Here is a 22,071-nt window from a genome sequence, read left to right on the forward strand (position 1 = left end):
AAAGAAGGATGAGGCCCGTTTCGGGAGGTAGAGTGGGGAATGCAGCTTTTTACGTTGTTCCTGTTGGTGTGACTTCCTGCTTTGTTTATTTAGGGTGGTAGAATTTACTCATAAAGATGCCTGTCCATTCCTCTCTCCATGTCACAAAGCAGATATATTCTTGGTATTTGGCTTTTATATGTTTGACCAGTATTGTAAAATTCCAAAAGGTTATGTGGCACGATAGCAGTTTCTGAATGTGGGCGTTGACATTTAGCGTGCTAGCAACCACGCACGTCGTCCGTGCCTGACACCGCCAGCTGTTTCATATGTATCTGTTTGTAATTATTTTATCTTCACAGCCTGTGATATTTTCAGATTTCTCAGTAAAGGGCTTAATACATTCAGGGCATTCCTAAGTTGCATTGTTGGTGTTGTTTTTCAACTAAAATATAGCGGGCATTACTGGTATATGCAAATTCAAAGTTAATACAACAGCCTCTTATTTTAGGTTTTATTTTTCATTAGGGTGGTAATGAGCACAGTGTGATTGCAGGGTCATCTGACAAGCTTTCTATTTATAATTTAATTGTTTATCTAAAGTTTTTTTTAAATATATTGTATCAATTATGTTATTATGGTTGTCCCAATTTTTCCCCTTTGCCCCTCCACCTGGTACCACCCTTGTCTCCATAAATCCCTCCACTTAGTTCATGTTCATGGCTTGCGCATGTAAGTTCTTTAACTTCTCAACTTCCTATACTGTTCTTACTATCCCCCTATTTTATATTTATCAATTATGCTTGTTGTCCCCTACGTTTTCTGCCACTCTCCCCACTCCCCATCCCTGCTGATAAACCTCCATGTGATCTCCATATCTATGATTCTGTTCCTGTTCTGGTTGTTTGCTTAGTTTGTTTTTTAAGATTCAGTTGTTGATAGTTGTGAATTTATTGTCATTTTAATGTTTAGTTTTGTTCTTTTTCTTAAATGAGTCCCTTTAACCTTTCATATAATAATGGCTTGGTGATGATGAACTCTTTTAGCTTTACCTTGTCTGGGAAGCACTTTATCCGCCCTTCCATTCTAAATGATAGCTTTGCTGGATAGAGCAATCTAGGTTGTATGTCCTTCCTTTTCATCACTTTGAATACTTGCCAGATACTTCTGGCCTGCAGATTCTTTTGAGAAATAAGCTGATAGTCTTATGGGAGCTCTTTTGTAGGTAACTCTCTGCTTTTCTCTTGCTGCTTTTAAGATTTTCTGTTTATCTTTAACCTTTGGCATTTTAATTGTGATGTCTTTTGGTGTGATCTTATTTGGGTCCATCTTGTTTGGGACTCTCTGTGTTTCCTGGACTTGTCTATTTTTTTTCACCAAATTGGGGAAGTTTTCTTTCATTATTTTTTTCAAATAAGTTTTCAATTTCTGGACTTTCCTCTTCTCCTTCTCATATCCCTATGATTTGGTTGTTATACATTTGGAGATGTCCCATAGGCTCTTATACTATCCTCATTTTTGGGAGTTTTTATTTCTTCTTCTTGTTCTGGTTGATCACTTATTTTTTCCTTATGTTCCAAATCGTTGATTTGAATCCCAGCTTCTTCCCCTTCACCATTGGTTCCCTGTAGCTTTTTCTTTATTTCACATAGTGTAACCTTCATTTCTTCCTGTATGTTGTTGCTGTACTCAGTGAGTTCATTCACCATCCTGATCACCAGTGTTTTGAACTCTGCACCTGATAAATTGATTATCTCTGTTTCACTTAGTCCTTTTTCTGGGATTTTGTTCTGTTCTTTCATTTGGGCCATATTTCTTTGTCTCCTCAATTTGGCAACCTCCTGTGTTTGTTTCTGTGTATTAGGTAGAGCTGCTTTGACTTCCTGTGTTAGTAGCGTGGCCTATTGTAGAACAGGTACCTGTTAATTGTGTGGGGTGGAGCCTTAGGTAATCCCCAGGTCAGGGCAACTCACTTGCCCAGTGTGTGGGGGAGGGTTCAGAGAGGGGGAAATGCCACTGCCTGGCTTTTGCAGATTTACCTGAAACTTACCCTCTTTCCAGTCACTTCATTTACTCCCCATATGTGACTGGCATCCTTCTAGCTGTCTCTCTGGTACTGAATCCTAGAGTGGGTGAGTTTGTGTGCCTTCTAAGACTATGCAGGCCCATTAAGCGGAGTCTCCTGAAAATTTGAGTTTCTTCTGCTGCCCCAACCCCCACTGGTTTTTGTAGCCAGAAGGTATGGGAATTTATATTCTGCTGCTGGAACCCTGGGCTGTGTAGCCTGGCCTGTGGCTGGGATTGCTTCCTCCCAAGGTATCTCTCCTGATTTTTATCCACATGTGAATGTGGGGCCACCCATTCTGCTGCCTCTCTGCCCCTCTTACCTGTCTGTATGAATGTGACTTCTTTAAATCTTTGGTTGTTGGACTCCCTTAGAGCTTGATTTTCTGATGGTTCTGGGTATTACATGTTTTGAGGTTTGGTTGTAATTTTTCTGGAGTTGTGGAAGGAGGTGAAGCATATTTACTTATGCTTCCATCTTGACCAGAAGTTTTTGTTTCTTTTTATAGGAGAATATTGCAACATATCTCTAGAGAAAAGTGTGCTGAGTTAGCATCTCTTGATTTCTTCCTTGTCGCTTAGACCTAAAATTGTAGTTGATGTATGCTGTGCTCTTTACTTTTCCTTGACTGGTTTAGCATTGTTATGTTTGTTTCCTTTAAAACTTTTATGGACATGTTTTTGCCTATGCATTTCTTTCATATTGAATGGTACCTGAAAGTATTAAGCTTGGAAAGTCCAGTGCCCTCTGTAGTTTGGACATATGGACATTATACATGTGGGCAGCTTGAAGGTACATTTCTGCTTAGTAAACTGCATTTACACTTGCCATCTGCTTGTTTATTTAGGTTTTGATATTGCTTCTTCCTGGATTTGAAATTACAGGATTTATGTTGCTAACGAAGCTATTCCACTAACATTTCAATGTATAGCTAAGACTTGAGTGGTTAGAGGTGTCTTAATGATATCATCCCCCTGAAATGAATCTAAACTAAAATAGTAATATCAATGTCAAAATAAAAACCACATGCAGATTAATCAGTGGGCCACCAGGACTAATTCATACCTTTGGTATGCAAGAGAGAAAGCCTCCTTTGCCCCAACTTGTTGCCACAACAAAAAAAATTGTTCTGAAAGGTACCCTTTCATGGTACCTTGTGCAGAGCAGACCTTCCAGGACCCGCTGAAGTGGCCTTCCTAATCCTATTTCTTTAACCGATTGCCTGCATTTACATTTTCAAGGCTGTGGCATATCTAAATTTAGATCATTACAAATTAAATAGCATTTAACTTCTACTGCATCTGTAATATAATATAAAATAGGAACTTTTGTTCTCATGGAACTCGAGCTAAAGCTCAAAGTTGTGACAGCAGGATACAGTGCTCCCTGGTGTGAAGAGAAGGTGATGGACACAGCTTCAAAGGACTCACGAGAGATGGCCAGAGGGCCACTGACCGTCCCCCAACAGCCTGTATAAAAAACAGCTCTGTGGACTTCCTATTTAAAACATCTTAGCTAGACTGTCTGTCTTTGTTTCACAGGGACATTTACCCAAGCATTACCCTGCTAGTTGAAGTATTTCTCTGACCTTCCAACCTCACCCGTAATGGTTGCACCCCACCGTCATTCCCACAGCTCTGCAGGAGGCCTGCTCCCCGGCAGATCAGCACATTAGAGGAGGGGGCTTTACTACCTCTCTTGGCAGTGGTCAGACTCATTTATTCGGAGGTGTGAGGAGCATTGGGAAGGGTGTGTAGTAGGTGTCAAGATTGGTGCCCTTAGGCTGAGTCTGATTCAGAATCGTCTTTGTTTTGTCTGGTGCATTGTTTAAAAACAGGAAAACTCACCTAACAATGCTAAAAGTCCAGTTGTGTTGGTTTTCTTGGGCAGATACCGCCTGCTTTGATGGTGTGTGTGAATTCCTACTCAGCACAGCTTCTCCCTCTTTTATTGTCCTTCCCCAGTTTATGTGGCCTCAAAAGCATTGCACATTTTTCAAGGGATTATGAGAAGGACTCAAGTAGCGTTTGTATGAGGGGTCCATGTACACGTAGTTGTAGAAATACTGTTACATAATCACAAAAAAACCCCATAAATAGCTAGCTTCTTTACTTGCAGGACCTGAGCCCTCCAATGAGAGACCAGGAATATATGAAATATATTAGTATGTGTAATAATAGAAGGCAGGATTCACTATACAACCTAACCTGCCTTATGGACTCAACAACTGCCTGTTCCCTTGTGTGAATCCAGTCTAAACTATCCTAAACATCTCAGTTGAGTCAGCATTGGCTTCTTCCCATCTTTCTACATCCTCATCTGTGTGGAGGGAGTCCCCAGCATCCAGAGTCAAGTAAATCCTGATTTCTAGAAAGTGAATTGGCGTATTCACTGAACCTAAAACCACTCAGCCTACAATGATGGTGGGTCTAGGAAATGTGATCAAGATGCCCCTTTTCGCAGCTGAACTCCAGTGCTCCTGAAATTTTACCTAGTAGCCTGCTGCTTTGCTGCTGCGACAGACATCTCAGTTTTTGCTTATTTGCCCCTTAGAAAAGTTATCTGGGGTCAAATATAATGCTTGCCTTTTTTTTTTGTTTTACAAAACAAACAAGTGTATATATTCTCCAAACACTTAAAATGATCATTTTCTAAAATGTGGTGGGCATTTAGTTTTGATCATCTACAGGCACAAAGTGTTGAATTTCAGTACTTTAAAAAATGTTATATTAGGAAATATTTAAATTTCTGAGTAGAAAATATGAATTCAGAAAAAAAGTCTTTGAAATGGGTTCAGTGTTGGTTAGCATCTTTTATCCCTACCTTAGTTCCACTGTGACTCTTTAAAATTCAAAATAACTATGGGTTGTTGTTATTATTATTATTACTTCTGTCATGGTTTATTTTTATTTAACTAATTTTTTTATAATAGCATCTTCTCAGCTCTAAAACTAGAGGATACAATTTTATTACTTTAGTCATTACTTACCACAAAGTGCTCTGAAGAAGTAAGCCATCTTTGGCTTTATGATTCAAGCTTCTAGCCCTCTTGTTATTTCATCTCTGTCTCTTTTTTTTTTTAATCAAGATTTTCCAAAATACGCCCCTTTACCCTCATATAAAATGAATATTTTTAAAATGCCTATTTGAATTGCCAAAGGGAATAGTTTAAATCTAATCTGTAGAGCTTCCTAAAAACTTGTCACACTTAATATAGGTTTTCTTTTTTTGCTTTGTGAGTTTGTACATAGTGGGCAAAGGTGGGCTTAATTGTAATTTAAGACACTGTTTCTTTATTCTGTTTTATTATTGAATTGATAGGTTAATGTCTATAAATTGCTTTTTGTTCTTACACAAGGCTAGAGGAATTTATGCAGTTATGTATACACCTTGATGATCAAAGAGCAAATGTCTTAAATATTTCATAGCACACTGCTCTCATTAAATATATTTTTGAGTGCAAGCAGAAGGTGAGAAGGATGGCGTCTTACTCACTTTTTGTATCTCTTGTCACTCTCCCTGTGAAACAGTGCCAGCTTCTTTATGAAAGCTCAATCTAAGAATTGAAGGGAAAATGTCTTGTATCATCATTAGCAACAGAATCATTCGTAATAAATTTCCCAAGCAATTCACTTTTCATAGGGTTTTAAATATAATCTGAGTATGCCTTCTCTCATTTAAATGGCATTCAATTTTTTTCACTTCTGTAATTATTTGATTGCTAAATCTTGTGATCAACATGTTGGACATTCAGCTGACACCCTTTGCAGATAAAATAGCACTGTTTCTGACAGCGAGGGGACATAGAGTGAGTGTAGTATTTCAGCAGAGAGTGGCAGCTGTTGGTCAGGGAACACCCATCAACTAACTGCGATGTCATAAAACTGGTAGAGATTACACAGAAACCAGGAGTAAAAAGGCTTGAGGCTGTCTGTGGTCAGCCTTTGAACCTTTGGAGGAGTTTTAGTATTCCTGTAAGTGTGAATTTATTGTCTCATCAGCTTTGTGTGCTTAAGACCCTTTTTATTACAGGTAATTTTCAGCGTAAAACCATCAGCTCGATAAGCCGTATTTCAAAACTTTTAAATGTCTTTTATTATATTATCATTACCGTGGTTGTTTCATTTATGAAACACAAAGCACTCCCAGTTAGAGAGATTTATTCTCGTATCAGTTTATTTTTTTTCCTGATTTGCCAGAGAGCCGTCATGTTCGTGTTCTGAAGGTTAATGTCCAAAGTCAAGCAGACAGAAGCCAAGTGCTGCAAGGTTTCCAAGATTAGGACTGATTCCCTTCGCAGAAATAAATGATTCCTGCCATGTTCAGTGATTTTGTGCAGCGCTCCCCACGGCTGAGTGAGTGCATCAATACTGTAGTCCTTACCTGCTGTACATACTGATGACACTCGGTGTTAACTTGATTGACTGAGCAGTGCACTGGAGAGGGCGCACCTGCAGAAGTGCAGACACATATATTTTTATCCTGGTCTCGAAACATTTATTTTACATTTATTTTACCTGGGAGTCATGGTATCACATTCCATGGGCTTTCAAGCCACACTTCTAAGGTAGAACAAGCCTTTTAAGTACAGCTTTGTTTTCAGAATTACCCCAGAAATGATCTCAGGTTTATATACCCTTTGCCAAAACCCGATTTTTATGCTTTTGAGGGAAAATAATGTGAAAGAGACTCTTAAGAATTCTGATAGATTAGTAACTCTGTAGTATTTAAGTATCTTAAGAGGTTCTAGCTAATGGGCAAATGGGTGATTTAATTCAATCATGAGAAATTAGTTTGGCTATATTTTTATGTGATATTTTTATTATCATGTTTTATAGGCTTTGAGACAGCAGCAGAAAAGAAGAAATGGAGTCTCAATGATGGTAAACAAGACTGTTCCTCGCGTTGTTTTGACACCATTAAAGGTGTCTGATGAGCAGTCGGATTCGCCTTCAGGTAAAGAGCTGAGATGTGCTGTGCTCGGCGGCCAGCCTCTTCCCGGAGGAGACTTTCTCGCAGAGAGAGAGATGTCACGAATTTTCCCTGCAACTGAATAATATCTCCACTTGAGGTTTTATTTAATTTTCCTAAATACCTTTCACTCTTTCAGTGATGAAAAATAGGGCGTTTTGCTTTTTAAAAAAGGTTCCAGCTCACTATCATCAGAGGGTTTCATTTGCTAATGTCAGTTGGTTTAAGGAAATGTGTGATACTTCCAGGTGGGTTTTTGTTGTTGTTGTTGCTGCTTTGGCTTTTGTTTGAATGTTGAACTTTAATGGTGGACCACATGCTGATGTGTAATGCCATCAAAAGCAGTTCTTCCCTCTGAGGGTGTGAATTTGTTTTCCAGTCCTTTGCTGCAAAATCAGAATCCCTTATTAGTTTTTGTGTTCTGACAACATTCTTCTCACCTCAGTGCAGCCCTGACCTTTTCTAATTTACCTTCTGCCACTTTATCAGCTATGTACCATTCTATTTATTAGAGACCAGTCTTTGCATTTTCTATTCCTACTTGAACATAAAGTTATTTATAAAGGTATGACCTCTCCCTCTCTTCAAACATCTCTTGCTTCATCTTTCTGTCATGCATTGTCTCTAAATGATACAGTACTATTGAAGCTTATTCGTGTGTTTTTAAAAAAAGATCTGAGTGTTTCTTTTAAAAGCCATCAGATCAGCGAATGTGTTTTTGACTCCACTATTACACCATCTGTTCTTGCTTTTTGTTGTTTGATTGATTTATTGGGCTTTCTCTTTGTATCCAGTGGAGGAATCAGCTTGTGGCCAAAGGTAGTGACTTAACTCTTAGAAAAGGAGATTGTATCTACAGTTTTTAAAAAACAATTTTAGATTTCTCTTTTCAAGGACAGTCAGAGGAAGATAATGACATAATAACTATTTCCTTTTTTAGGATCCGAATCTAAAAATGGTGAAGCAGACAGTTCAGATAAAGAAATGAAACATGGGCAAAAATCTCCCACTGGAAAACAAACAAGTCAGCACTTAAAACGATTAAAAAAGTCTGGTTTAGGTGAGTGTTCAAAAGATTATGACATTTCACATTTTAGACATTTGTAGCTTTTTGAATAAAATTATGGGAAAACTCAGAACATTTTTTAATGCTTAAACAAAAATTGTTTAAACCTTTTCAATTTATCTAAACCAAAAGGGTATTAAATAAGGATGTGTAGTTACAACGGTATGACGTTAAGCAAAAGATTATTAAATACTGTTTAAATATTGCTAAAGATTATTAAATACTGTTTAAATATTGCTAAAGATTATTAAATACTGTTTAAATATTGCTAAATTCATGAATGACATTAGCTAAAACAAAGACTAAAGATAGGGTATTTAAAATAATATATGTAAACAAGTAATTATCTGCCAAGTCATGATTCTATCTAATGTGCAATATTTTGTTCCTGCTACTGGATTTCACTTTATTAGAATATCCTGTACTGGGGGAACATGCAGCTTTTTATAAAGAGTTCATTGCACCGAAAGCACATTGTCACTGGGGTCCGCCTCTGCCTGCTTGAAATATTCAGTAGTGCTCTTCTGAAAAATAGTGTAAAATTTCTAAGAAGTGTGGGGGACACTGTCCACGGGTCTTCCATTTCTGCCCCAGAGTTTCTTCTGAAGATTTCCTTCCTGATACCGTTTCATCAGGAACTCAACAGCAGCATTCAGGGGAAAAGGAAGATGAGAATTAAAAAGACAGAAATAAACGTATCCTGGGTGGAACATTGTAATTCTCTGCTGAATCTGCCTTGCTGGAAGCCTGGGCCTAATGGCTTCGTTTCTCTCTCAGTTATTTCAACTCTGAGTGAGGGTAATGATAATGACCTGGATCATTGTAGCATTTTGTAAAATGATAGAAACTACAAATTTACTGACCTGAACTTCATTACTGCTTCTGCCACTTATTTTCTTGGCAACACAGGGTAGTTCTTATTTGCAAAGTTTGTCTGCTTATAAAATTCAAGCAAGATTCGGACTCATTTTTTTTAAGTAAATGTTTTTTGATAGCCTACTGTGTACCAGGAATTTTGCTAAACCCCAGGGACATACTTTTAATAAAAAGTCTTTGAATAGCATTTATATATTTTTAGATAAGATATCTTCTGAGAAGCAGAATTTATTATGGTTTTAATTATTTAAGTGTAGCATAATTACCTCTTTTGCATTATTTCCAAGGCTAAATAATTTTATAGTTTCCCTGTAGCCAAAAATGTGTGTATGGGTTTGTGTATAACCACACTTACGCTTACACTGATGTGTTTTTTTCCTACTAGCCTTTTGGGTGTTGCAAAATACATCCTTAATTATGAGTAGTTTCTGAAATAGAACATTGTAATGGGAGAATGACATGTAAAGAATGTCCTTAAAAAAGTTCCATGTTGTGGTACCCTAAGTAATTTGAAAGTCAGTGACCTTCAGTTAAAAGAGGCTGCTACAAGCCCAGTAAAGCCAGGGTCGTATCACGAGTTGAAGAAAATTTGAGGCATGACGCCTCCCTGTTTACTTATTAGCCGACTTCAGGAGCAGGCCTCAACAGCAGTGTGGGCCACCTAATCAGGATCCTCTCAGCGGCTCAGGCCTTCGGTCAGGTTCTCTTACACTCTAATCGGTACCTAGAAGCCTGCACGCCAGTAAACAGCTACATGTTAGAAATTGTATTGTCAGAATATTTTAGCTGACTCTTTAGCAAATTTAAAAGGCCATAAAGGAGATCACTGTATTCTTTTTTAACCTGCTTTCTTTTACAATACAAAATAGTAGAAATAATGAAACTACCTTAATGAAGGAATGCAGAAGTAAAGTCTTGTCCGCTGTTGGAATGCAGTGGTCTAGGTATTTTGACAAAAGTTACCTCATGTAGTTCTTACTTCAATTCTATATGGTAGAATTATTTCCATTTTTTTTCAGCTGGAAAAAACTGAGGCCCAGAGGATTAAGTAGGAGGTTTGCCCATAAATGACACAGCTAAGATACAAGCCAAGGCACAGCTAGCTCCAGTTGAAACCATTCATCTTAGAGATGGTCTGACTGTCAAGTCCCCCAGCCTGAACTGTAGACCTCTAGGCACCACTGAGGAGCAGGCTGGCGTTCAATGGCATGGCTCTGTGTGGGCGTTAGCGTGCAGGAACACTAAGTTACACGTGGAGGGAGAGTGAGCAACTCGAACATTTCCTGCCTGAACCTGTAAAATCAAACACTCGGAGGGAAAAGGTGGGATTTAAATTAAATCCGCTAAGGTAAAAGTTTGTCAAAAATAAACCGAGGTAATTCCTGGGAGGGAACTGTGACTGACTGACTAACCCAACCAGCGGCTTGGTGGAATGGCTTATTCTATGAAAACGAAGTTAGTCACACTTGTTAAGCCTCCAAAATATACCCAATACTATGAATGAAGATTAAAAAAAAAAGTAAAATTGAGGAAAGAGCCTTAAATGTAATCCTCTTCAGACTGTAGCCCACATCTCTCTTAGAAAGTAGTGGTTTTGATGTTGCATGCCCTTAGGGGTCTCACAGAGCAAAAGATTATATGTGCTGTGAAGCATTTGAGAGTGAGAATGGTATTTGGTACTCCATAATGCATATTTGTGTACCTTCTGTTCTCCCCTCGTAGCCATTCAATTGTTCATTCCTTGGGAATAGTGACCTTCCTGTCCATCTTTGAGGTTCTCACTGCACCCATTATATCCTGCTTATTTAGTTGGTGCTGAATAAGTTTTGAATGAATTTTTTATAAGTACCTGAATGGGCGAGTAGTGTGTCTTGGTATGCAAGGCATCCTATAGGTTTCAACACAGTAGACCTTCACTTGGATACTCATGAATAAAAAACACCCTCTGCTCTTGTGGAAAGGTCAATTTTTGTGGACTGATGTATAGCTCCAAAAGTAGTGCAAGAAAGGTGAACAAGCAAACACCTTAGCCAGCTAGACAGGGAGAGTTGGTTTTCTTTGATCTCTTTATCCCACCAGAGTTAGACATTTAATTTATATAGTTTCAGTCACGAGCTTTTAACACTCTTTGCCATCTCTAGGTAGAGATAGCTGTATGTAAGTCCTAACCTGTTGAAACTGTTCTGAATTGAAACAAATGCTGTAAGTCTTTTCTAATTTAAACTGGTAATTCAGTCAAAATCAGACATTAGGGTGTAAATCTAAATTTTCATCCTCATTGTCAGATTTCTCCAACACAGCAATTTTTAAACAGTGTGCTGCAAGAATTTTTAAAACTTGCAATACCTGACTATTTAATCAGAGGCTCTGACCTCTTTTCCCTTAGGTTGTCAGATGGGAAAAAAAAATGACAACAGCCAACACAATAATAGCTGATTGGTGAGAATGAATCAAAATTATGCCTATTATTTTGTCAGATTGGCAAAAAATTTAATATATGTTTGGTGTGCCACTGAATTTTAGTAATTAGTTCATGTGTACCATGAGATGAAATGGTTGAAAATCTCTGCTCTAACAGGATGTGAAATATTTTTAAATTATCCATTACTTGCTTCCTTTTGGTCTCTGGCAATTACCAAGATGGCAGGATATTCACCCTGTTCAAGGGGTCAGTTTTACCTGGGTCTTGGAATCTCAGGTGTGTAGCCCAGCACACGGTGGACTCCAGTGCGTTTTCCTGAGGACCCTCTGGTGAAGGATGCACCACAGACCTTCTCGGCTCCTTTCATAGGCCAGCTTCCCTGGAGAGGGCTGGCAGCCCAACATCCCTGTTTTTCTAGTTCTGACAGTGATCTTGAAGTCCTTAGGAAAAGGAAATCACTCAGCCTACGAACCCACTGCCTTTGACATAGTTTTTGTTTTATTGTTGTTTTTGTTTGATGGTTCTTAACCAGGGTTATTTATGAAAATTATAAGGAAATTTCTGAGTAGCTCTCTGATTGAATAGACATGGTGCATCGGGCAATTGAATGTGGCTGAAAAAAAACAATGGATCTATAGAGTATTTCTCTGAGGATGTTAGAGTAACAGAACTTTGTTAGTCTTCTCCCATTTCTTATTCAGTTATGCATACAAACAAATGCTAACAGTAGCTACAAAAGTTCTTTTAGAGTGTATGTCTTGAAAAGTATTCTAACAGTAAGTATTAGGCTACCAAATAATCAGGGAGTAAAAAACCATGTCCAGTGAGATGAAAGTAGGTAACAGCGGATTGAGGTTTGAAGTACATGTTTTTCTTGCCTAATCAGTTGTTTTAATGTCTTGTCTCCTTATCTTAGCAAAGGATGAAACTCATTTAAAAGCTCCCTGTGGAGTTTTCTGAGATAACCCTGGTCCATTATCATCCATGGTCTTCAGGGCACTTAGAGGATGGGTTTTAAACATTTAATAAAATGTGTTTGATGACATTCTCTCTTACCATTTGTTTTGTATTAATTTCTCACATTTCTCCCTAACTAAAATGTACATTCCTTAAATTAGGGGTCTCTTACCTAAATCAGTTTTTTAATTATAATTCTCCCTACCTAATCACACAGCAGGAGTTTACAAAGTGCCTGCTAAACATATTTAAGATTTTAATGGATATCTCTAAGGGGTTTATAATGAATGTCTTTGCTGAGCCCAACTTCTGGGATTCATTCCAATATATTTTGTTTGGTTTAATCTTTTTGTAGTGAAGAATTATAACATTACTGGTTTCATAAAATGTTATATACTTTTAAAATAAATCAATGCAGAAAAATAAAATTTGAAAAATAAGTCTAAATCTATCATCCAAAATAATTTCCCCCAGTGTTTTATAAACATTATCTGACATCTCTTAATGTGTAATGATAGCCAAAGATATCATAGAAAATTTTATCACACCATTTAAGTTAAAGTATTACATTTAATGAAGCTTAGACTGAATAGTGAAGAAGAACAGAAGTAAAATCAAAAAAAATTACTAAGCATCGCCACAAGGTATGTTTATAGCTAAAAGTTCTTTCCAAAGATATGGTATTAAAAATGTGAAAAACCAAAATAGGAACGGTTGTTCTTTTAAGTACTCATTTAACTTTGGACAGTGTATTGTAAAGGGTAAGGGAACAGTTACACTTACAGCCCCTCCTCACTCCATGTTTTTGTTAAGTTTATGATTTTTTAAACATTATGGTTGTTAACATTTATATTCTATTTTGTCATCAGAATCCCCATAGTTCATTAATCCTAGTACTGTATTTTAATGGATTCAGTGCTCCCCGATGGCCTTTTCACATAGTTTTTTCATTTGTGAAGGCTACATGGGTTCATGTTGTAGATGATTAGATTTTGACCTCAGATAAATTTTTTCCCCCCTCGGACTTCCCTCTTTGAAGGCTTTTCTTCTCCCACCACTTTCTGAACATTCCTTTATAATTCCTTTGAAACGATGAAAAATTCTTTTTTTTGTTTTGAATTCTTTCTGTATTTTCCTCTTGTCATGGAAGGCTCTTGTGTGCTCTGGCGTGCGCTCCTTCACTCTCTGTGACTGGAATGTCTCTGTGTTTGTGCATTTTATGTGTAAATCCTGTGTGGGTTCCCTTCTGGGAAGTCGGAGTGGTTCAGCCAGCACACTACCCGCTGAGCACCAGGAGCTCCAAAGGTTGTAGTCTTTTCTCAGATTGGTGATCTTCCAATTCTCTTTGTAGAGAAGTTCCCTGACCCTGACTGGACACTTCTCCATGATTTTTATCATGGAATCAGTCTAGTATCATTTTATATAGCATAAAATCTCTGGGGCAGTTGGGCCAACTTTGCTTCTCCTTCTTCCTTCTATCAATCTCAACTACTTTACACTTTACAGTGTCCAGTTATTAGACACAAAAATGACTCCATCTTTTTCTTCCTCTGAATGCTGTGGGGAGATGAGGTACCTACCAGTTTTAACAAGACAATCAGATATAATTGGATTGTTCTTAGTCCAATTAAGAATGAGTGCAGGAGGATCATTAAAAAGCAATTAAACATTCTGTGTGGCAGCAAATTTAGCAATAATTTCATCTGCTCTGTTTTTGTTCCCAAATTATGAAGCATATTTTTGCTTAGATGGACATCTTTGAAATAGATTTTTCTTTTGGTGTAGCTGTAAAAGACTTATATACCTCTCTGTATCTTTTGCTTTCTATGGTATCTTAACAGCTTTGAACCATACTAAATAGTAACCAGCAACGTAAGCCTACTTCTTACAGTGCTCATAATATGTATTTCAAAATTTTTTAATTTTCTCATTTCCCCAACACTCCCTCCCAATCAGAATTACTGTTGGTAAATGACTGTTGCTCAATTCCTTTATGTTGAGAATATTTAGGCCATAAAAAAATTAAGCAAGTTTCTTGGCTACATTTTCAACATTCCTGTCTCTAAGCTTTACCTTTGCCTCTGATGAGAAAAGAAGGGTTTTTTTTTTTTAGAATATTCTCTCTCTGTGGTCTTTTTTTTTTTAATTGTGAAGTACTCCAAACATATAGAAAAATTAAGATGATACTAAAGCTAACGTATACATATCTATCACCTTGACTCAACGAGTATTAGGAGTTTGCCAGATTTGCTTTACATTTTTAAAAGCTAGGTACAACTTTTGTACTTTTTGTGTTCGTAAGTGAGATTGGCCAAGAAAGTTTTCCTTTCATTCTATCTTTGTTGTTATTTTAGAAAATAAGGGTTATATTAACTTCATAAAATGAATTAAACAGCTTTCTTTCATTACCTATCCACTAGAATATATATACAATGAAGTAATGAGAAAGTTTCTTGGCGTAGTGGTAAAATTGATCTTTAGAGCTATTTATAAGTGCTTTGTGTGCATGTGGGGAATTACCTATTTAACCATTGTAAAAAGTATTTTACAAATATATTCAGGTTTTCTATTTTAAATTAAATTTGAAAATTTATAAACTTACAATATACTTTATCTGTCTTCAAAGATATTGGCTAAAGTCATAGTATTATGCTTTTTAAAATCTATTTTTAATTATAATGATATATGCCTTGTAAATCTGTATTATATTTCAAATTATATACCTACCTTTTATTTCTGTTCATGTTCATTTATGCCATCTCTCACTAGAGGTATGCCTATTTTATTAGCCTATAAAAGAAAAACTATTTTGTCCTTTTTTTCTATTTCATGAATGCTGGCCATTATTTTTTACAATCTTCTATTTCTTCTTTCTCAAATTTTTATTCTCAGTTTCACTTATTAACTTCTTGATTTTACATTTAGCCCATGAATTTTCAATATTTTTTCCACTCTAATATATACAATTTATCTTTAAAACCAATTGAGCTGCATTTTACAAATTATGCATTATCATTCAGAATCCAAATGTTTTATAATTTCTATTGCATTTTTCCTTTTTAACTCATGACATACTTAGAAATGCACTTTTGAATATGAAAATATGTAATGGATGTGGGAGGTTTAGACAGTTGCTGTGTTTGTGTTATTGATACCTGATTATATTTCTTTGTGGAAAGACAGGGTTTTATATTATTCTTCAGTTATTTGTTGAGATTCACTGTTTAATTTTCTTACTTTTTTTGTTTGTTTGTTTCATTTTTTTCTGTCCTTGAGTGTCGACTGTGGGGGTGACTTCTTTCGCGAGGTCCCCCCAGTGCCACGGACACGCATGAGTGAATAAATATGGCCAAGACAAGATGAGATCTGTTTGGGGATGGAGGCGTGGGCTGTGGCCAGTTTCTCTGGGGAGAAAGAGGCCTCGCGCACCTTCTTCCATAGCCTTTTATTGGGTTGTAATACACAGGAATACAGGGCAGCAAGGATCAAACAGTAGATAACATTACAAAGAGATCTGAGGGTTTCAGTCTGAGTCAGTGTCTGTCAGGAAGAGAGTTGCAGAAACTTTGGGAGACATACTCATTTCCTCTCCTACCCTTATCATATGAATGAAAGCACTCTTATCAGAGCAGATTTCACAGGTTAATCAGCAAGTCTTTGTGATGGTAGATTTTTCCCCAGGGCACACTCTGGCCAGGCAAGGAGCTGCACCTCTCCCCATCAGGTATTCAGGTTTAAGGGGATTAGAGCCAGGAAGTGCTTCTCCCAGAGAACACGGGACTCGGGCTTTGACAAAGCTGGGGGGCGGGACTCCATTGCTCTTTGTTGCAGCCCCCGAGTCCTTCCATGAAGGCCTCCCAGATGATCGAGTCTGGCTTAGGTTGCCCCCGCGCTGTGAGGGGTCTTACCCATCATTGACTTCCGACCAAGCTCTGGGGGCAGGGAGAGGAACTGAGGCAGTGTTTGCTACCAGAGACAGGCTTTGTCTCCTGTGGCTGGCATTCCAGAGATTGTCTCTCGCCCTTAGCTATAAGGGGTAGAGATACAATTTCTAAAACTAGACAGAGTGGTCTACAACAGTCTACAAAAACATTGCTTTCTCTGTAGGGCTCAGTGCAGTGCCCTATGTTAAATTCATTGGTTCAAGATTGATTATTGAGTTGTTGAAGTTCTCTGTATTCTTGATTGGTTTTTTTGTTCGATATCACAATTTCTGATAAAATATGTTAAGGCTCCTCACTGGCATTGTGTAATGCCAATTTCTCTTTTTAATTCTTAATTTTAAATTAAGAATGCTAGATTTTCAATGCTAGACTGTTTAAATGGATTCAGGCTTAAGGTCATTGTATTCTCCCAGTGAATTACTTCTTTTACAATTAAGAAATGCTTTCTTTCATTCCCAGTAAGGTTTTTCACCTTTGATTATCTTGTTGATGTTAATATTGTAGTATTGCCTTCTGTGTGCCTTTGAATGTTTGCCTAGTATTTCTTAGTGTATCTCTCCATTTTTATCCATTCCATGTGGTTTTTAAGTATATCTCTTATAAACATCATAAAATTAGATTGTACTACTTTTAAAATATAATACAGGAACTCATTTAGGTATATTTTGAGTGGAACTTAATTTTTAAAAATTACTTCTCCTTTTATGCCTTGAATGATTGAGTTTTCTTTTCATTCATTTATTTAGAAGTTATGAATCTCTTTCCCCACCTTCCTGCCCCGTCAATTGCTACCTATAGAGTTGTTTAAAATTTTATTTTTATTGTATTTTTTCTAATACCATTTATCACTCTTGAGCAACCACCTACCCCTACCCAGCCTCTGCAGCCGCCACAGTGTTTTCCGAGTCCATGAGTTCTTTCTCCCTCTTTGCTCGATCTTCCACCTCCTGCCTGTAGCTGTCATCTTGCTCTCTGTGAGTCAGTCTCTATTTTCCTTGTTAGTTCAGTCTGTTCACTAGAGTTCACATATGAGTGAAATCGTATGATATTTTCTTTCTCTGGCTGCTGTATTTCACTTAGCATAATGTTCTCCAGGTCCATCCTGGAGAACCCTGTTGCAAAGGGTAAAATCTTCTTGAGTTTTAACAAAGCGAAGAACTGGCCTGTGTCTCTCTTATCCCCAAATGATGCCGGGGTTTTACAGTATTCTCATTTCAGTCGCACCTTCTCATCCTGCATGCATTCATGGCCTACTGTTCTATTTCCACTTTGTTTTAACTTTCATTGTTATTAGTAGTATTTTTCACCATTAAGTTTACTTGGAATTACTTGTGTCTATTAGTCTTTAGGTTACCATTGTTTTTGCTACCCACTCATTCCTTCTTTGATTTATTTATTTGTTAAGTAAGAACAGTTACTAGTTACTTCAGCAAGATTCTCTAAAAGAAAGAGTTTCCATTTTGGATGCTAAATATGTTCTTGTATCATTGCCATTTTGAGAGACTTTGTTTTTAATGTGATTCTAGATTGACATTTATTTTCTTGTGGCCCATAGAAAATATTTCACTGTCATCTGTTATCTATTGATGATAAAGTTTCCGTGTCTTATTGTTATCCCTTTGGAGGTGATCTGTTTTTGTTCAAAATTGTCCTAAGATATTCTTTTTATTTTTGATGTTTTCTGACTTCAATGTATCAAATGGGTATCTGTCCTTCTTCAGATTTAGAGTACTGCTCTATCTGAGGGCTTTTTGTTTTTTCAGTTCTAAAGAGTTAAGCCATTAGCTCTTCAGATATTGCCTCTCTGATATTTTCATTCTGAAACTCCTACAGGTATGCATTTGGACCACTTATTTCATTCCCTGTATTGCATTCCCAATCCTGTTTTTTTCACTCATCATTTTATATTCTGTTTTCTAGATATTTTCATCAACTCTATATTTTATTCAATAATACATTCTTCTGCTATGTCCACTGAATATTGTTTTATTGAAAAAAAAACAAACAAACAAACCTGTGCCCTGGCTGGTGTAGCTCAGTGGATTGAGCCCGGGCCTGTGAAGCAAAGGATCGTGGTTCGATTCCCAGTCAAGGCACATGCCTGGGTTGCAGGCCAGTTCCCAGTGGGGGACACATGAGAGGCAACCACACATTGATATTTCTCTCCCTCTCTCCTTCCCTTCCCCTCTCTCTGAAAATAAAGAAATAAAATATTTAAAAAAACAAACTAATTTTGTTAGCATTTCTGTGTGGTTCTCTTTCAAATTTGCCTATTTTTTTAATTATATGTCCTATTTTTCACAATAGTTTTTATTCCTTCTGTTCTCTCTAATTATTTAAAACAAAGGCAGCAATTTTTCTGTCAGAGGACAGAGAGGCAGTACTGTATGTTTGCAGGTCATGAGATTTCTGTCACTATTGTTCAACTCTGAATTGTGCAAAGGTAGACCTTGGCAATGTCTAAACAATTAGACTAGAAAATAGCTCATAAGCCATAATTCACTGACCCCTGACTTAAACATACTCTATTAAAATCACATTCAATCATTCTCTTAGCTCAAGTAACTAAGAATGGTAATTCTTCTGTTTGGTGCATCAGCTGACTGTCCCTTATGGTGGAATATTTCCTTGTGCGTCATCATTTCCAATCAGGAACTCCACACACAGCCTTTTGTTGAAGGCCAGTGTGCCCTGAGTTGCAGAATTATCCTTCGAAGCATACTGGCATTTCAGACCTTGCAGCTAATGTTTTTATAAAGGATTGCTTTTTAAACGGTCACCATCAAAATACCATGAGTAAGAATCTTCTAAAACAACACAGTGTTTGGTGCGTGACCTGACACAGGAGCACACATCTGTCAGTGCTGCTGTTCCCGCCATTAAAATTAACAGCACATGATTATTCATCCTATGTATTATGGAGTCTACAAGTGTTGTAATCGTTCCCATGTATGCTCCCAAAGTTTCTGAAAATCCGGTTCATTGGAAGAACATAATTAAAATACTTCTCTATGTAGAACTGGTGCTACTTGGAGTTAAAAATATAGCCCATACTGAGTGAAGTGTACATTATGAATATTAAAGACAACTAAGGCAAGACAGAAACACAAAGCTTTGGGCATTTCCTTGTGCGGTACCATTTTTAAAAGGGATAGAATTAAATATATTCATGAATATTTGTGTTTGCATATATATATAATATATATTTTCCACATATACATATATTTGTGTATACATGTGCATGAGTTTTCTAGTCTATAGTAAATTCATGCCTCTTGCTCTTTATCACAGGACACTTGAAATGGACCAAAGCTGAGGACATTGACATAGAAACCCCAGGATCTATTCTTGTCAACACTAACTTGAGGGCATTAATAAATAAACATACGTTTGCTTCCTTACCTCAGCACTTTCAACAATACCTCCTGCTTTTGCTTCCAGAAGTGGATAGGCAGGTAAGTAGAAGTTTAGACATTTGATATTAGTCACTAGTTATATAATTATAAAGTGGCAAGTGTGTTATAGAAGATGACTGATATGGATGGACCATTTTTTAATAATATAATGTATTTATGTAATTTACATGCTGATTGCTAACATTGGTTTGTTCATTTAATCTGCCAGAATAAAACCAGTTTTTAAAAAATTATCACTAGTGAGCCAATTCAAAATTTAAAATACAGTGTATTACTATAGAGTGAAAGCAATAGACCTACCCACATTGGGAAGGAAAAACAACAAAATCAAACATTCCATTATGAAATAAATCTTTGAAGTAGCTGTTCCCTTGCCTGGAGGGAATATTGAAGTGTAGCAATAAAAAGCCAGGGTTTCTAAGAAATTATGTAAATGTTTTTATTCTCAACTCTTCCCAAAAGCATTTAAAATTTACGTTTGCAGTTGCCTTCTGAGACTCTATCATCATGAATACGATTGCCTATAAATAATCATCTTTTATTTTCTTTTTAGTAGAACTAGAAATGCTGTAAGAGTATTTTTGTATTTTTGAAAAGCCTCTAAAGTAAGGAAATAGAAATATAAAGCCATAATAGCAGGCATACTCTCATCTTCTAAAGCTGTTTCCTTAGAAAAGGAAAAAAATGCATCACATAAATGTTTATTAAATTTCAAAAAATTATTAAGTGGTAAATAGGAAACATTTCCCTGTGATTCTTATTTCAGTAAATTTTGACACTGTATATAGTTTCCAGCTGATGGATATACTGTGTGTGTATTTATGAATTTGTATCTCAAAATGAATTTGTGTTTCAAAATGATAGGTAAATCCATACATTGAAATGAGCAAGATTGACTCAGTATTTTCACATTACTTTGAACAATTTTTTGAGCTTTTTATTTTATTCTGTTTTCTACTAACTTTCCTCCTTTCATACAAATTTAAAATTTGTTGAGCTATAGTTTTCTATCATTCTTATATATTTATTTGGTAGAGATTATTGTTTATATTTGTAAAAATAATATTTTCATTTCAGATATATTTTTGTTTGGAAATTTGCCTTAATTTTATAAAAATTGTTTAATATTGACTATGAGTATGATGTTTAGGTGCTTTGGAATAATGGAAAGACAGTAGTCAGTGATTCTATACACTCTAGTTAGATATATAAGCTGTATTTATAAATACTCAAAATATGATGTAGTAACAGGTAAGATTAAGGGGGTAAGGACAAAGTATACTGAGCTTTCATATGCAGAAGGGGAAATCAGACAAATTTAAGATTGGGCCTTGAAATACAAGCAAAATTTGAAAAACAATGATGGAAATATACCAAGTGAAAGTTTCAAAGGTACAAAATCAAGAGCTAATTTTATGGAAGTATGGATTTTAGTTAGAATGGTGCAAATGAATATGAGGAGACAAAATGAAAGTTGATTTTGGAAGATTCTTGCAGATGAGGCCAGAGTCCTGAACAAGATTCTCCCTGTGTTTGCAGTGCAAAGCCATTGAGGGCTTCTGAGCAGAGCTGTAATATATGATATCCTTGCTTTTTAAGAAAATTATTCTGGCAGTACTAAAAAGGAATGTTAGAGATGGATAGCAAGAAAGTGGAAAGAGTGGTTAGGAGGCAATTTTAGTTGTTCCAAAAAGACAAAATGAGGGCTTGAATTTGGAAAATAACATCGAAATTAAAGAGGAGGAGGATAATGTCATCATTATCTTCATCATCAGCATCCAGTGGGAGCAATTTTACATTTTGTCAAATAACAGCTGAAGTAAGATATAGGAAGAAGCTGCTGATGACTCTTGGATTTCAAGCTTGTGTGACTCAGAATTGACTTCAGGAATTAAGAAAAACTTTTACTTTTTTGTGGTGGTAGAGACTGATATTTTAGTTACACCCTATTTTCTCCACTTCAGTGTCCATGTGGTTTATCTTGTTTGCAATTCTGTTTCCAGCTCCTGGAATAAGATTTGGCAAATACAAGATACTTAATACATCTTTTTGGAATGAAGAAATGACAAATTGTGCTAGGTTGAGCCAAATATTTCAGTGACCCGGGAGGCCAGCCTAAGCCAAATATTTTATTCAACCTGTAGCAGTTTTTGTTACTTAGTTTTTCTAGTCACTGTGAGAAAAATAAATGAGTAATAAGGCACAGTGCCTGTCCACAGATAACAGTGCACCGGGAAATTATTTATTCAAGAAATATTTATCGAGCATGTATTATGTGCTAAATACACTTTGCTGAATATAGAGATTAAAGAGTGATTCTGACAGAGGAGAAAGCAACCTCATGCTAACAGTCTGTACAATATACGCTTTTCTTA

At 36.5% G+C, this 22,071-nt stretch overlaps 1 protein-coding gene across 1 annotated transcript in view; it reads left to right on the top strand.

Annotated features, from left to right (window-relative positions):
* ASXL3 (ASXL transcriptional regulator 3) overlaps window positions 1-22,071 on the top strand; it is a 174,067-nt gene that overhangs the window by 91,788 nt on the left and 60,208 nt on the right. The window contains exons 7-9 of the mRNA XM_053664127.1: window positions 6,883-7,000; window positions 7,956-8,075; window positions 19,572-19,735. Coding sequence (XP_053520102.1) covers window positions 6,883-7,000; window positions 7,956-8,075; window positions 19,572-19,735 — 402 coding nt within the window. The remainder of the gene's footprint in view (window positions 1-6,882; window positions 7,001-7,955; window positions 8,076-19,571; window positions 19,736-22,071) is intronic.

This window comes from Artibeus jamaicensis, unplaced genomic scaffold (assembly GCF_021234435.1).
Source record: "Artibeus jamaicensis isolate MK-2021 breed Jamaican fruit bat unplaced genomic scaffold, CSHL_Jam_final contig_354, whole genome shotgun sequence".
NCBI lineage: Eukaryota > Metazoa > Chordata > Mammalia > Chiroptera > Phyllostomidae > Artibeus > Artibeus jamaicensis.